The following is a 16668-nucleotide window of genomic DNA, read 5'->3' as shown; positions in this document are numbered from 1 at the left end:
AAATATTTTCAGACAAATATGCTTTTGATGTACTTGTCCTTCTGGCCAACGACTTATCAGATGAACAGCAGACAAGACAGCAGATAGCCGTATATTCTGAGAATATCGAGCTGTGCAATCAGGTAAGTTTGCTCCCAGAACCAGTGACTATACAGTCCAGGCAGAAGACCATCTTTTAAGAACTTGGGTCAACACAGTAGAGGGAGAATGTAGGCTCTGGAGCAGTTCCGAGGGTTAAGACACCATAATACCATCACGTTGGAGAGGACTGCAGCCTCGACCCTCAAGAACGAGAACACTGCAAGCCCTTTACCCACCCCAGTTCCCTGGACAAATGGAGAACCCCTCCTCTGTTTGGCAAACCTGAATTGCTGTTTTTGGATGAATGTCCAGCTGGGCATACACACAGGTGGGTGTAATAATTAATAATGATGGTATTTTTTTAAGTGCTTACTATGTGCCAGGTACGTTACTAAGCACTGGAGTAGATTACAAACAAGTCGGGTTGGACGCAGTCCCTGCACCATGTGAGGTTCACAGTCTCAATCCCCACTTTACAGCTGAGGTAACTGAGACCCAGAGAAGTAAAGTGACTTGCCCAAGGTCACACAGCAGACAAATGGCAGAGCCAGGATTAGAACCCATGATCTTCTGACTCCCAGGCCCGTGCTCTATCCATTATACCATGCTGCTACTCAGCATGGTACAGATGTAGGCATAAATGTGGCGGGAGCGGGGGAGGGAGCTATAAAGTTGGACGTATGCACCAGTGAAGGGATGGGTTAAATTTCATTGAAACCTCAGAGAAAAACCAAAGCTGTCTGCAGGCACCCCAAAGCAGGTTCCCTGGAAAAACTGACTTGCATAAACAGTTGTGATCACATGACCCTTGTGCTTTGCTGACAGATTTGCTGTGAGTTGGAAGAATGCCAGAACCCCTGCCTGGAGCTGGATCCCTTTGAATGTGTCTGCGACCACATCCTGGTTTATCAGCAGGAGAATCCCTTGGTCACTTGTGATCAAATTGTTCTCCTCGTCAAGGAAGTCATCAACCGGAGGTGTCCAGAGATGGTGTCCAACAGCCGGACGTCCTCGACGGAAGCGGTGGCCGGGAGCGCCCCCCTCTCCCAAGGGTCTTCTGGTATTATGGAGTTGTATGGTTCTGACATAGAGCCACCGCCCAGTTCAGTGAATTTCATAGAAAATCCGCAAGATCTCAATGGATCTATGCAGGCTCAGGTGGATGTTAACGTGGATCTCGTAAGTCCAGACAGTGGGTTGGCTACCATCAGAAGTAGCCGGTCTTCCAAGGAGAGCTCAGTTTTCCTCAGCGATGATAGCCCAGTGGCAGAAGGTGCTGGTCCTCACCACAGCCTCCTCCCGGGGTTTGAGTCCTATAGCCCCATTCCTGAAGGGGTGATAGCAGAGGAGCAGAAGCCTCAGTCAGGAAACCACAGTGACCACTTTGACCTTTTCAACTTTGACCCAGCACCCATAGTTACTGTACAGTCTCAGTCTTCTTCTCATTCTGCAGACTATTCCCCAGCAGATGACTTCTTTCCCAACAGTGATTCATCAGAAGGACAGCCACCCACCGAGTCAAAAGATCTTGATGAGATGCATCTATTAGGGAATGACATGGCTAATTATTCAGCAGGTTTGCTGATGACAGCGGCTGATGGAGACAGCCCAGTGGAATTTGATGGGGAATATAGCCAGAGGCAAGAAAGTCCCAGAGACCATTCAGAAAAATCTCCCGACCTGACCGATTTTGAGGCAGATGAGTCTCCTCCAACCGAAAGACCGCAAAGCAAGGTCGGAACCAGAATTCCACCGACGCCAATGAACAGTTTAGTAGAAAGCTCGCCGCTTGTTGACGGCCCACCCTCATTCTTCCCAGAAGACGTGATACAAAAGATCAACGAAATGGATCCTACTAAGTCCCCTCAAACTCGCATGAGGTGTGGCAGTTGGTGGGGGGGGTTTGAAGTGGACTCTAGAAATGCCATTTTGCAGAATACAGAGGCCTGGAGTTCCAGCGAACAGGAATCTGTCTTTCAGAGCCCCGAGTCATGGAAGGATCATAAAGCAATTCCACTTGACCGAAGGGCTTCTGATTCTGTATTCCAGCAGAAACCGTCAAGGCACCTTGAGTATCCAAAGGCAGGCCCCTTGGAGCTTCAGCTTGCCCGACAGGGCTTCAATCAGGCTGACACTCGGAAGCAAGGCGAGGAGGGAGGGGAACTCCAGGGACCCCCTACTGAGAAGTCCCATTTGCCAAAGACCTCCCCTCGGGGGACAAACCATCTGATAGAAGATTTTGCCGGTCTGTGGCAGTCCAGTCAACCTCCTGCAGTTGACCCGTGGGCGAGTCCCGAAGGAAACACCAGACCGACTAATACAGAGCCTTTCATCGTCTGGACCAAGTTTGGGAAAGAAGACAGCAATAAAGCTCTGAAAAACGCATGGAATGCGCACCAGGCCGAGGCCGATCTGCCTTCGGTGAGGGACCCTGAGGAATGGGCAATGGCCAAAAGTGGCTTTTCCTTTTCTTCCGACACCCCAGTGGACAACGCATCTGGCAACCCAAGTAATCAAGCCTCTCTGGAAGCCTGGGATAGGAGGGAAGATTGTTCAGAAGACGACCAGCTGGCATTTGTAGATCCTCAAATGGCTCCAGATAGTGTACAGAAGAATTCCCAGTTGCCAATGGAAAGACGGAACGTATTCACCGACTTGAAACCCAGGGCAAAGTCATTTGAAAAGGTAAGTACCTGGGACCTGTATGAAGAAAACGTGAAGAAAGAAGTAGTAGAAACTCTGGAACCCTGGAACAATTCCTTCTTATCGTATAGATGCTCCGACTTCAGCACATCAAATGTGGGTGAAGATTTAGTTGTCTCCCCACTGGATACCAACTACTCTACATCTGACTCCTACATATCACCCACTCTCGGAGGGGATGAAAAGGAAATTGAGGACAAGCACTTTGCCAAAGAGGCAGTCTTTGGTCTCAGAGATGCTAGTCTGCATCCAGGGGAGCCCATGCTGAGCGAAGCTGATGAGAGGTCTCAGGCGCTGCAGCAGTCATCCTCTAGAAGCCGAATTAGCTCTGGCTCAGGTAACCTTGAGATGTGGACTGGGCTCCCACAGAATGATGCTCATTCAGAAACAGTCAGTTCTGACATCATCCCTGCTCCAAATTTGGACGATCAAGGTGTATTTAAGCCAGAACACTTGGATCCTAAGTATTTTTTGACTGAGGATGATGGTGGTGAAAGTAGCCAGTCCAGTTACGATGACCCTGGAATGATGCAGATGTACAATGAGACAAACAGACAGCTGACTCTCTTGCATAGTGGAACTAACACTTTGCAAGTGGCATCTGAAAATCTGGATTTATGGAATAGAGTCATCCTTGAGGACACCCAGTCAACTGCAACCATTTCAGACATGGACAATGATTTGGACTGGGATGACAGTAATGTGGGAATGGAAGTTGTCGCTGATGGGAAAACACAGGCTTATCGAAATGAAGTCTCAGAACCAGAAACCAGATTTTCAGTGAGACAAGTAGAGCCGTGGAGCGTGGAGTGTCAAGAGGATAACCAAGGTGGATGGGAGCTCCATTCATCCTCTGCTACCTCTGAGCTAGGCAAGGATGTTGCTCCCAGTGAAGTGAAAATATTGGATGAGACAAGCAGACAGCTCACCTCTGGCAGTATTTGGGATGCAGCATTGAAGGATGAGAGCCTGCCATCGTTATCATACCCCAACTCGTCATGTGTTGCCAATTTGGAAGAAAGCAAATCAGCTCCTGAAACACCTGACTCATTGGGCAAAGATAGGGAGAGTGACAGCCCAGAGACACCAGAAGTCTTAGGAACCGAGCAACTGGAAATAATCATCCCTCCTGCCCTTTTGACGAATCCTGTAGGTCAGGAAATGTGGAAAAGAACTTTTGAGGGCAATACAGAATCCTCTGCGTCAAGTCCAGAAAACGAAGAACACTCTGAACATTCAGACACCTGGAATGATGGGGTTTATAGACACAGTGAAATTGACCAGGCAGAGCAGGAGAATACAGAACATATTAACAAAAAAAATGGAAGAGAATGCCCTGCCTTGGACCCGGCGCCTCAGTCCAGTTCGGGAAGTTCAGAAAGAGAGGAAGGGGACCGTGAAGCGAATTCTCCTATTGCTGTTCAAAACCAAGGGACGTGGGATGAATTGGTTAAAAGTAGTTCTCCATCCACTGCCTCTAGTCCTCGGGCAAATGAATTCTCAGAAGGTTTGGGAGAACTTCATCAAGGCTTGTTTGACAAAACTCCCATCAGTCTGGGATCTTGTGACTTTGAAATGGACACTTCCAGAAAGGATTTGGAGATAAATGATGCACATGAAGAACCCGTCACAAATCGAAGAGAGTCTTCTAATGACACTGCTGGTTTAGACATTAGTGATGCAGCTCTACCAGGTCATGTGGCAACTGAAATGAATCTTGAGAAAAATGAATCTTCTGAAGTTCAGGAGGCCAAAAATAAATTTGCAGAAGAAGAATATATGCGCCGAACCCCTCCAGAAGAGGTTTCCCAAATTCTAGACACACATAAGAATATATCAATAGGAAGTAACCCACACTCCACTGGCCCTAGTCTTGAGGCTAAGGAGGTTCTTGAAATTAAAAGTCCCAGATATAGCCCTTCAAGCAATTCTCAAGTCAGAAGTAATCGCGATGGAGATGATGTATGGAGTGGCTCAGCCAAAGAATATGCAAATTCGAGTGCATCGAGCCCTGACCTAAGTGACCATTCTGCAGATGTACACAGCTGGGATCATTCGCTTGATACTGACCATCAGGAAGAAAACCAAGATGCCTGGAGTGGATGGAGAAATGAGAGATCAGAATCAGTGTCTCATGATGGGAATGTTGAAGAGACTTCTGAAGAAGGACTCTTTGAGAAAAAAAGACTGGAAGAATCGGAAGAGGGCTTCAGTCCCAAAGTTCCTGAAAAGGTGGAGGTTTGTGATACACCTGAGAGTGACGACCATCAGTTCTCCTTCTCAAGTTCTGAAGTAGAGGAATGTTCCAAAAAGTCATGTGCCCCTCAGGAAGGAAATCCGTTGGTTTCCCAAGAAAGAAATGAACATAAAATGCTTGAGCTCACCCATCATGATGCAACGAGTTCGGGGACTGACGGTAGCTTGGACGGTGAAGACTCACTGGAAAAAGAGAGTAACATGACCTCTTCCCAAGAAGACTCCCAAAATGATTCCAAAATTTGGGATCCATTGGATAAAAGCAACACACACTTGACCACAGCTAACCATGAAGCTCAAGAATCCTCTAAATGTGTGGATGACTGGGAAACATACAAGGGTGAAGTCAAAGCCAGACCATCACCTGAAAATCAAATCAATTCCGATATTTGGAATATATCTGCATTGAATGATACTGTCACACAGACAACTGTATCAGGACAAGAGGAAAGGAATTCTCCAGTTAATTCAGAAACAGAAAAGACCCCACCGCCAACCACACTGAGCAGCAAGGCCAAACGAAAGCAAAAGTCCAAAATAGAAATGCTTGGGTTTTCAGCTGACAACTCAGAGTGGTGGAACCCTCTGGCACAGAAAGAGAAGCCAGTGGCAGGGCAATGTTCTGACTTGAAAAGGGACCTTTCTGTCAACCAAAAGCTTGATCCATGGGGCCTACCCATTCAGAGTGATCATGAACCAATAGAAACACGGTGCATTGATGCCTTTAGTGATGAAAACAGATCACCTTTCCAGTATGATAACGAGGAGTATGACCATGACAAACCATCTTGGGACATTCAACACAGCCAAGTGGTTTCAAAGAGCACACCGCTGGGTCAACCTAGAGCACTTGGCCAAAGTAAGGCAGAAGGGGATTTAAAAGGGTACCAATTTGCTTTGGCTTCCGGTGATCAACACCTGTTAGGAAGCCATCGTCGAGAGCAGCATCAAGATAATGCGCCTCCTGACCTGGCTCAGCCAAACTTAACTCAGACTAAAGAGAATACAGAAATAGTACCAGACCCTTCAAGTTCAGAGGCCGAGAAAATTCATCTGTGGGAGCAAGAAGAATCAGATACCAGTGAAAACCAAGACTCAGACACTTCTTTAGCAAAGGATTTCGTGGCAATCAGTCCATCTTCACAATGGTTAAGAAAGCCAAGTCCGGGATGGGATGAGCTCACTCCTTCTGCCTCTCCCCGGAGCACATTTGTTCCAGATATTCTCCCCAACAACTTTCAGGAAAGCAGATGCATCTCTATGGTGCCTGATCTCTGGACTGATGTAGAGCAGCCTTGCAGTTGGAAAGCAGAGGGTGAGAATCCTGATCTGTTAACCAACTGTGAACAGGACAGCAATTCCCAGGCCTCCAGTAGCCCCGATGTGTGCCAGGAGCAGGAGTTGAAGCAAGACACCGAGCAGTCTCCCAGCACTGAGAAGGAGCCTGATGGAGAAGCTGGTGAATGTGGTCTCACCAAACCAGATTTAGCAGAAGGCACTGATTCCATCCTTGGGCATCATGAACTGGAGATGCACCTTGGAAAAAAGATTCTACTTCTCCAGAACAATGAGCCAGCCATAGTCGATAAGCTGGATCGGGAAGTCTCTCCCCAAGCCCAACCACTTTCTGAACCAAGTAGAGAAAAAGATGTGAATTCAGTAGAATCCCAAAATGAAATGGTCCCAGAAATGAGGTTGGCTTTTGAACCTGTAGGAGCAGATAGAGTGACTCCTGAAAGCTCAGGGGCTCTGCCTGTTCATTCGAATGGGGCAAGGAATGCAGACATCATGGTTGCCACCCTCCAAGACGCACCTGCTGTTGCTGAGGACTATCCTCATGGACAGCTGGTCACTGGTGACTTGTTTCCCGCAAATGCTGCCAACACTTCTCCTCAGCAAGACAGAAGTCATGCAAGCCCCTCAACTGACTACAAACAAAACTCAACTACTCAGAAGACTGCAGGGAGAGTTGACCAACCGGAGACGCCAGACATTTGTTTTGACAGGATTGAGGCTGTTGAAGAACTAAACGTCAGTAACGCTTCAGGCCCTGACACTCCATCTGAATTCCTGTTTGTGACGAATAAATTCACCTGGGGGAGCGACCAAGAAACCTCAGGAGCAGGACGTCCATCTAAACAGGACAGCAGTCCATCTGAAGCTTCGCAGAGCGATTCGGAATACGGTGAAATTGTTCGACAGGTTGACGAGGAGTCGATTAAGAAACCTGAACGCTTTCACTATGGCTCTGATGTTCAGCCAGAGGAACCCTCTAAAGAGCAACAACTTGTGCTCTACACCCCACCCTTTGATCTGTCATCTCTCATGGACACTTCTGACAGGACAAAAAGAACAGAGGACGAGGTAGCTGCGGTGGAACACTCTCCTGACAGTGAAGTGGCAGAGTTGCTGTTATCTGCACCGCCTGCCAAGAAAGACACGGCGAGAGAGAGGGGACCCTCTCACCAGCTGTTCGCAGTGTGCTCTCGGGGAGATCTCGCCCTGGCAGCTCAGTCTTTGGATTCGGGATCTAGTGTGGGGTCCTCCTGTGAAGGGTCCGAAGCGGAAAGCAGTAAATCTGCTGCTCCAGCAGGTGGAGGCATAGGACCGCAGGATGGTAAGACATGCTCGCCAACTAACAAAGCATGGCTGTTGAACCGAGGAAGGCAGTGCACGTGTGGAATTTCCGTTCAGTTTATGGAGATGCATGGTGCTATACTAACTCTGGGAAATCCGGTCCCGTGAAAAGCTGTCATAAGAAAAACTCCTTGCATGTTTGCATGTACCGATTCCCAGGCCCCAACAATGCACGTAGAAGTGACTAACAGAGTTAGCGAAGCAATACATTGCACGAAGTCTTTCATTTGAAATATTTTATTGTGAAGAATCTTGGAAAATTGTGGTCTACACTGATGCTTAAGTAACGCTTTTCCTTTACTCCTTTCCACTCTTAGATATTGATCAGATCGCCATGGACTCAGAAGAAGCGGAAAGGGTTCTTGCTGAGGACCCTGAGCCAAAGGCACAAGAAAAGAACAAAGGCATGTGGGTGAATGAGAGCTACGAAGGTCAGAGCACGCTCCAGATGGACTACATACTAGTTACCAATAAAGAGAGTAGCTCTGAATACGAGAATGTCCTTGAAACAAAAGCACGCGACACCGGATTTAAAGGAGCTAAGCTTGGGTCAGAGCAAATGTGGCTTTCAGAGAGCCCCCAAGATGCAGTTCCGTCAACCTCCGTAATAAATGAAAGGAATAGCCAATCAGAGGAAAGTTCTTCCGTTGCGTGTCTCAGTCGGGGTGAGGAAAAGAGGTCACCAGAAAGCCCTGGGCAAGACCAGAGTTGGATGGTCTTGGGCCATGCTGAAGCGAACGATACGTCACCTGAAGAAAGTTCCAGCCAGACAGAGACGGTCGATTCAGGCTCTGGACAATCTGTCAAGGTCACGGAAATGGTTGAGGATACACAGACTCAAGCTCTGAGAGAAAAAAGGCCTCAAGAATCTGTGGGCCTGGAGGCATCCTCTCGTCCAGGAAGCCTGGCAAGGAAGAAGCAGCCTGTGGATGGAGAAGAGGCAGGAGCTCTTTCGGTGCAAGTGGTTTCCCAGGAGAACGAATGGGAGATGCTCTCCCCACAGCTTGCTGTAGGAGCCTCAGCCCCTGACAAGAACATGGAAGAAGAGGTGAAGTTCCTTGGCAGTGACCGAAGAAAACTAAGCCCCCCGGGGTAAGAAATGATTTTTGTTTTCTCATCCAAGTTTATCTTTTGACTTTCTATTTAAGAACTGCCAAAAGTAACAAAATGTGGAGCAAAAGAAGACAGTAGTACTTAGCTCATGGGAGAATACAGTATAACAGAGTTGGCAGACATGTTGGTAGACAGGGGGAGGCGGACATCGATATGAATAAATAAATTATGGATATGTATTCAAGAGAAGCAGCGTGACTCAGTGGAAAGAGCACGGGCTTTGGAGTCAGAGGTCATGAGTTCGAATCCCAGCTCTGCCACCTGTCAGCTGTGTGACTGTGGGCAAGTCACTTAACTTCTCTGTGCCTTGGTTACCTCATCTGTAAAATGGAGATTAAAAACTGTGAGTCCTACATGGGACATCCTGATTCCCCTGTGTCTACCCCAGCGTTTAGAACAGTGCTCGGCACATAGTAAGCGCTTAACAAATACCAACATTATTATTATTAAGTGCCATGGTGCTGAGGAAGGGGTGAATAAAAGGTGTACTAATAATAATAACTCTGTTATTTGTTAAGTGCTTACTATGTTATAGAGGCTGGGATAGATACAAGATGATCAGGTTAGACACAGTCCCTGTCCCCCAGGGGGCTCAGTTTTAATAGAAGGAAGAATAGGTATTGAGCCCCCATTTTACAGATGAGGAAACTGAGGCCCAGAGAAGTTGGGTGACTTGCCCAGGGTCACACAGCAGATGAATGGTGGAACAAGAAATTAGAACCAGGTTTCTTGTCTCTCAGGCCTTTGCTCTTTCCACTAGGCCACACTGATTCTGTCAGGAATGGGTTAAGTGTGGTTCTGCTTTAAAGGGGGCATGTGAGCCACATAACCTCTTCTTCTTTCTAAGTAGGTGTATGCACGTATTTATGCATACAGAGATGTATGAATGAGAGAGGTTCCTTGTGATGAGAGTGGTTTGCAAAATCCAAGAAAATAATTTGCCTCCTACCTTAGTACCCTGCTGAGAATCTGCAGGACTGCATCTCCTAGAAGCCACTGTTTCCCCCTTCTAATCGCCTCCTAGCCAATCGGCCTAGGTTCTACAACCAAAGTGCTTCTCTTCCTGTTCTTACACTTTAAAAAGGGTGCAATTTGGTGTTCCCAAAATAGAGAAGCAGCGTGGCTTAGTGGAAAGAGCATGGGCCTGGGAGTCAGAGGTCATGGGTTCTAATCCCGTTTCTGCCACTTATTGGCTGTGTGACTTTGGGCAAGTCACTTAACTTTTGTGTGCCTCAGTTACCTCATCTGTAAAATGGGGATTAAGACTGTGAGCCCCACGTAGGGCAACCTGATTACCTTGTATCAACCCCAGCGCTTAGAACAGTGCTTTGCACATAGTAAGCAGTTAACAAATACCATAATTATTAATTATTATTATTTCTATAAACAACAGCATTATTCCACTTGAGGAAGCAAAATGGCCTAGTGAAAAGAGCACAGGCCTGGGAATCAGAGGACCTGTTCTGCCACTTGCCTGCTGCGTGACCTCAGGCAATTACTTGACTTCTCTTTGCCTCATTTTCCTCATCTGTAAAATGGGGATTCAATACCTGTCTTTTCTCCCTCTTAGACAGTGAGGCCTGGGTGGGCAGGGACTGTATTCAACTTGATTATTTTGTCTCTACCACTGTGTTTGACATATAGTAAGTCCTTAACAAATACTATAATGATAATAATTTTTGAATTGCCATTTGAGGGATGAAGAAATGTTATGGTAAATGCACACTTAGAAACACACTGCTGCAGACCTGGCACCGCAGAAAAGAGCATGGGGGCTGTAGGGCCACTGTATATAGGAACCAGAAGTAGAAAAGGGTATTTGGCTAGAAAATGAAGGAAATAAAGGAAACAAGATTTATCTGATAGTCTCAGAAAGCTCCCTACTGCTATGTTCTGATCGTTTTGAAAAACATGCACTAGTCTGGGCAGTATGGCTTCGTCAGACAGAAATTGGAATAGCGTAGCCAACTTTCTTATCCATGGTGGACTCTTGTAGGGCCAGAGTGGCTGAATCTCAGAATCTTGTTTCCTTGAATTATGTAAGGTGAGTTATTCTGTAACTTCTCCAAAATGACCTTCAGACTCAGTAAATTTCACTGCTGGCATTGTTCCAGTGTGCTACCAGAGAAAGATGTTATTCTAGACCTCTCCATCCTGTGGGAATTCTTCCTTTTGACATTAGTCATTCTTGGCTTTTTTTATGTATGACAAGCCTACAAAAAGCCCTTTTCTTTTCAGTGAGTGATATGCATAATACGTTACTAGATCTTTTTGCGTTTTTCATGGGGCCTCATAAGCTTCAGGCTTATTATTTCTCAGGTGGAGCGTTTGCAAACAGTGGTTTATGTTCATTTTCCGACATTCAGTGTGCACTGTATCGGGCAACGCTGATGATTTCAGTTTGCATAGTTTGACTTTTTCTGGATCTTGTTTGGCTGAATAGTTTGGAGCCAGGAACCCAGTAAGCCAAAGCTGGCCCTTGCCCAGGGACACCTTAACAATGCATTTGGATGTCAGAAGACACCCTAGGAAGCAGTGTGGCCTAGTGGAAAGAGCACAGAACTGGGAGCCAGTGGACCTGGTTTCAAATCCTGATGCTACCACTTGCTTGCTGTGTGAGCTTGGGCACTTAACTTTTCTGTGCCTCAAATTCCTCATCTGGCAAAATAATGATCTGCTCTCCCTCCTATTTGGGCTGTGGTTCAGGGACCGTGTCCAACTTGATTAACTTAGTACAGTCCTTGGCACGTGGTAAGTGCTAAAGAACTACTGTAATTATTACTATTGTCATTAGGAGACCATCACCTGTAGTGTAGTTTTTTGTCTCAGGAGAGGGACTTCTTTCTTTTTACTCTTCCATATTCTCTGGTTTCCCTTTTTGCATTAGGTCAAACTTGGGAATTTTGAGACCAACTTTTCATGGTGCCTTCATAGGGAAGCAGTGTGTCCTAGTGAAAAGAACACAGAACTGGGAGTCAGTTCCTGGCTCCTCCACTACTCTGCTCTGTGACCTTGGCTAAGTCATTTCACTTCTCTGTGCCTCAGTTCCCTCATCTGCAAAATGGGGATTCAATAGCTTTTCTCCCTCCTACTTAGACTGTGTGCCCCCGATTATCTTATCTCTACCCCAGAGCTTAGTACAGTACTTGGCATATAGTAAGTACTTAACAAATGCTATTATTGTCATTATTATTATTCAGAGTTTTGTTCTAGCATTGCACTCAGCATAAATCTGCACACATTTAGGTTCACTGGGGCCTACAAATGTATTTTAGAATGAACTAGCCAATGACTTGAATTTTCCAGATAACTGAAGATAAAGTTTATTTAGAGAACTGGAATTAGCTAAGAATTTGCATACGTAGATCATCCAAATGAGTTACGGATGAAGGCAACAAGTAAAAGTTTACAGCGTTTTTTATCTTTGCCAACAGTTTTAGAGGACTTAATGTTCACAACCACCCAATGTGGCATATTTCACTCGCTGATGAACCCAGATTACTAGGAACTCACTCTGATGTTGCCCTGCAGCTATTTGAAATTTTCATTCCCCGACTTCTCTATGCACCTACCTCTCCCCCGTCCCCCATTCTGTGTCCTCACATTTCCCCACCCACCACTCCCATCCTCTTACTAGGCAAGTCCTTGCCCATAAATGGCTCCACCTAAAGTGGCTTTTTTTTTTTTAGTTTGTGCCCCTTACACCTGCTCCTTTCCTGGTGAGGTTACAAACCCATGGGAATAGGAACAAATTGGGCATAGTAAGATCAGGGCAGGGTACCATCGTCCCTTCCCAGGGTTCATTTCTCCCGCAGTCTCAGCCACATCTTTGGCAGTACTATAGGAAGTGGGAGCTGCAAGCCAGTGAAGGGGAAGGTGAGAGGAGAATAAGTTTTCTTTACAAACTAGCTGTGCTGGGTGGAAATATGGGCATAGAAAGGGCTAGCAGAGGGCAGTGGGGAGGCTTTGGAGTGAAGGAAGATGAGCACACAGAAGCCAGGTAAGAGATATTTCAGAGAGGAAGGTGGGGACAGAGGGCGGGGAAGGAATATGGTTCACCAGCTCATCAGCTGGAAGCAGGAGGTGGACATCAGCAAGGGCCACCTCCATAATATGGGTTCTGTCAGCAAGTAAACGTTGAGGGCAGAGGAGAGTGAGGATGCAATGTCAAGGTAAAGAACATGGGATAAGGAGAGGTGAGGCAGACACAGAAGCTGGGGAAAAGAAGCCTGGGAGGACAAAGAAGAGGGAGTTGATGGATGGAATTGGGAGATGGAGAACAGGGTTGCTTCTACAGCATCGTTGGTCCTTTGGGGTTCTCTTACCTTCAACGTTCACCTAAACACAAGGCCTGGAGCATGGGGCCCACTTGCTCTGCCCATCGATCTACCTTTAGTGAGTGAATCCTTAGGAGCTGATGAGCTCCCTGAGAAAGTGAGTGTAGTGTGAAAAGACTAGGCCATCCAGAATGGATCCTCACAGACTATTCACAATTTTTATGGGATGGATGAAAGGTGGAAAAGGATCTAGTGAAACAGACAAGGAGCAGTCAGGAAGGAGAAACCAGCAAAACTGAGACCTGATCATGTTCCAAGGAAGAAACAGAGGTCTACGGTGTCAAAAGCAGTGATAGACCAAAGAAGATTAGGACGGAATAGGGTCCTTTGGACTTGGCTCCAGGAGGTCAGTCAATCAATTGATCATATTTATTGAGTGCTTACTGCATGCAAAACACTGTATTAAGCACTTGAGGTATGATAGACCATAAGCTCGTTGTGGGTAGGGAACATGTCTGTTTATTGTAGTGTCGTTCTCTCCCAAGCGCTTAGTACAGTGCTTTGCTCAATAAATACGATTGAATGAATGAATGAATATAATAGAGTTGGAAGACACATTCCCTGACTACGAGGAGGCATTGGGGACCTTGGAGAGACCAGTTTCAGTGGAGTAACGCCTGCCTGCAGAGAGCCAAGAAGATCATTGTTGGACAAAAAATGAAGGGAGCCGCTGGATATGAGCCATTCCAGGAGTCTGGACAAGAATATGAACAGGGCGATCACTGAAGAGAGCAGTAGGATAGAGGGCTTTTTTAGAATGGGAGAGACTTGAACACATTTGAAGACAGAGGATAAGGAACCACCCGAGAGTGAGGTGGAAAGTAGCAGTGAGGGAGGGGAAGGGAGTAGGAGTTAATTACTTTAGGAGGTGAGATAGTATGGGTGCAGATAGAGGGGGTGGATTTAGAGAGCAGGAGGGAGAACTCAATCAATCAATCATATTTATTGGGCATTTACTGTGTGCAAAGCACCATACTAAGCGCTTAGGAGAGTACAATATAACAGAGTTGGTAAACACATTCTTCCTCTTGAGAAACATCTGGGAAGCAGGAGAAAGATGAAGTAGCAGCAGTAGAGTGTTGAAGGCTAATGGAGAAACTTTGGGACAATCACCCTGGAGGGTTTCGATTTAATAAGCAAAATAGGTGGTAAGGTCCTCAGTAATTAGTGAGGGAGGTGGTAGCAGGACCGGGAACTTCAGGAGAGAGTTGCAGGTTTGGAAGAGCTGGCGGGGCTTGCAATCCTGCAAGCCAGTGATGGTGGTGAATCTTGAAATGCTGTGCTTGTTTAGCTGAGTGAAAAGGGAACCAAAATTTGTAATGCTTTTTGATTCATGTACAGTCCTTTCCATTTCCATAGCTTAAAACACCCTGCAGCTTACCTCGGTTCCTCACTATCATCACACATGCTTTCAGTTTTCCACTGGCCACTGCTTTTCCAGCTGAGAACTGTGCTCCATTTGCTCTTGTCAATAAAGCTCCTTTAATTGGCTGGGGAAGTGGTGTGAGGTGATTTGAGGTGATCTGGAGGCTGAATTTACTGATTCCACAGTGCCAGAAAGGGAAATCAGAAATTTGAACTGGTGATCTCCCACCTGGATGCCAAGGAGAAAGGCCAACACTTATAGGGATTTGAACTGATAATCAGTAATAAAAATCACTTATAGGGATTTGAACTGATAATCAGTAATAAAAATCACTTATAGGGATTTGAACTGATAATCAGTAATAAAAATACAGTTTAAACCTATGGAATTAGAGAAATGGAATAGACATGGGTGCGATCTTGACATAGTAGCCTAAAAGTAGCCTATTTTTTCCAACTTCATTTTATCAGGCTGGTAAACAGTAAATGAAAATATTGAGATTGTAAGCAATAATAAAACTTTCTCCAAAGAGAAAAAAACTTGGACCAAGTCTTTTGCTTCATTGTAATGGATGAAGACTGTTCAGTGCACACAGCAGTGATTTACAATATACTAAAGTGAATTCATCCCTAAGGCAAGGCAAAGAACGAGTTAATGTAGTTCTAAAAGTATTTCCCTTATTCTTGGAAAGGAGCTTATGCCTTCGAAGAAACTAGCAAACCACACTGAATGAGATTCATAAATGTATGGGTGATAAAAGTTTATCTTTTCCCCTTTAATTCATTCAGTTGTATTTATTGAGTGCTTATTGTGTGCAGAAGTGACAGTCAAATTAAAAATGCTCTTTGATTTATTTGATGAATAACTTACCAAAAATATGCCTTTTGCTATTTTAGCTGCTGGCTTTTAAAATGATCAATCAATCAATCAATCAATGGTATTTACTGAGCACTTACTATGTGCAGAGCCCTGTACTAAGCACTTGGGAGAGTACAGTACCAGCTGTGTAAAAAAATAATTTCTTATTTGAAAATATTTCTTCAGTATTCAGATAGCATTTCTTTTAGATTGTTAGCCCCCTGAGGGATGAGGACCATGTCTAATTCTCACCTGTTTATTTGTTTCCAGCACTTAGTACAGTGTTGTGCACACAGCACTTCAAAAATAGGATTATTAGTACTACTTACAAATTGCAGCATAGGGCCCAGCCAAGTGCCATACAATAAATATGAATTGATGATAATGATGAAGAAGGAGGCAACGGTAAACCATTTCCTGATTTTGACCAAGAAAACTCTATGGATACACTACCAAAACGATTGCAGATTCATTCATTCATTCATTCATTCATTCATTCATTCATTCATTCATTCATTCATTCGTATTTATTGAGCACTTACTATGTGCAGAGCACTGTACTAAGCGCTTGGAATGTACAATTCGGCAACAGATAGAGACAATCCTTGCCCAACCACGGGCTCACAGTCTAAACTGGGGAGACAGACAACAAAACAAGTAGTCGGGCATCAATATCATCAAGATAAATAGAATCATAGATATATACACTATATATTTCTATATATAGATATACAGATTTATACACAGATGGAGGTGGGGCGTTCTGGGAGAGGTGTCCATGGCGTTGCTATGGGTCGGAGACGACTCACCAGCAAAAGACAAGACAAGAATGATGAAGTGCCTCAGGGTATCCAAGCAACAATAATGAAAAAAGACCCACCTCGGAGTGAGTCCTTAAAACTGTGGAAATAACAAATCTCATTTATGGGGTCCAGCTCTGTAAATGAGAAGCAGTGTGGCTCAGTGGAAAGAGCCTAGGCGTGGGAGTCAGAGGTCATGGGTTCTAATCCCAGCTCTGCCACTTGTCAGCTGTGTGACTTTGGGTAAGTCACTTCACCTCTCTGTGCCTCAGTTACCTCATCTGTAAAATGGGAATTAAGACTATGAGCCCCACATGGGACAAACTGATCACCTTGTATTCCCCCCCCAGCGCTTAGAACAGTGCTTTGCACATAGTAAGCACTTAACAAATGCCATCATCATTATTATTTTTTTGTCCAGAATTCCAGTATTTTAAATTCACTGTTTCCTGGACCTAGTTTTTTAACCGCCCCTCCCTCGACATACCCATACCCACACCCACATCCACACATATCT

At 45.4% G+C, this 16668-nt stretch overlaps 1 protein-coding gene across 11 annotated transcripts in view; it reads left to right on the top strand.

Moving 5' to 3' along the window:
- Positions 1 to 1147: 1147 nt before the first annotated feature.
- The window catches only part of PRUNE2 (prune homolog 2 with BCH domain), a 75825-nt gene continuing 60304 nt past the window's right edge, over positions 1148 to 16668 (top strand). For all 11 annotated transcript variants that reach the window (XM_029054984.1, XM_029054979.1, XM_029054976.1 and 8 more), the window contains exons 1-2: positions 1148 to 7657; positions 7995 to 8769. In XM_029054984.1, the coding sequence (XP_028910817.1) occupies positions 1228 to 7657; positions 7995 to 8769 (7205 nt within the window). In that variant the 5' untranslated portion in view covers positions 1148 to 1227. The remainder of the gene's footprint in view (positions 7658 to 7994; positions 8770 to 16668) is intronic.

This window comes from Ornithorhynchus anatinus, chromosome X5 (assembly GCF_004115215.2).
Source record: "Ornithorhynchus anatinus isolate Pmale09 chromosome X5, mOrnAna1.pri.v4, whole genome shotgun sequence".
Classification (NCBI taxonomy): Eukaryota; Metazoa; Chordata; class Mammalia; order Monotremata; family Ornithorhynchidae; genus Ornithorhynchus; species Ornithorhynchus anatinus.
Note: the sequence above shows the minus strand (reverse complement) of the source record. Positions and strands in the feature narration are given on the sequence as shown.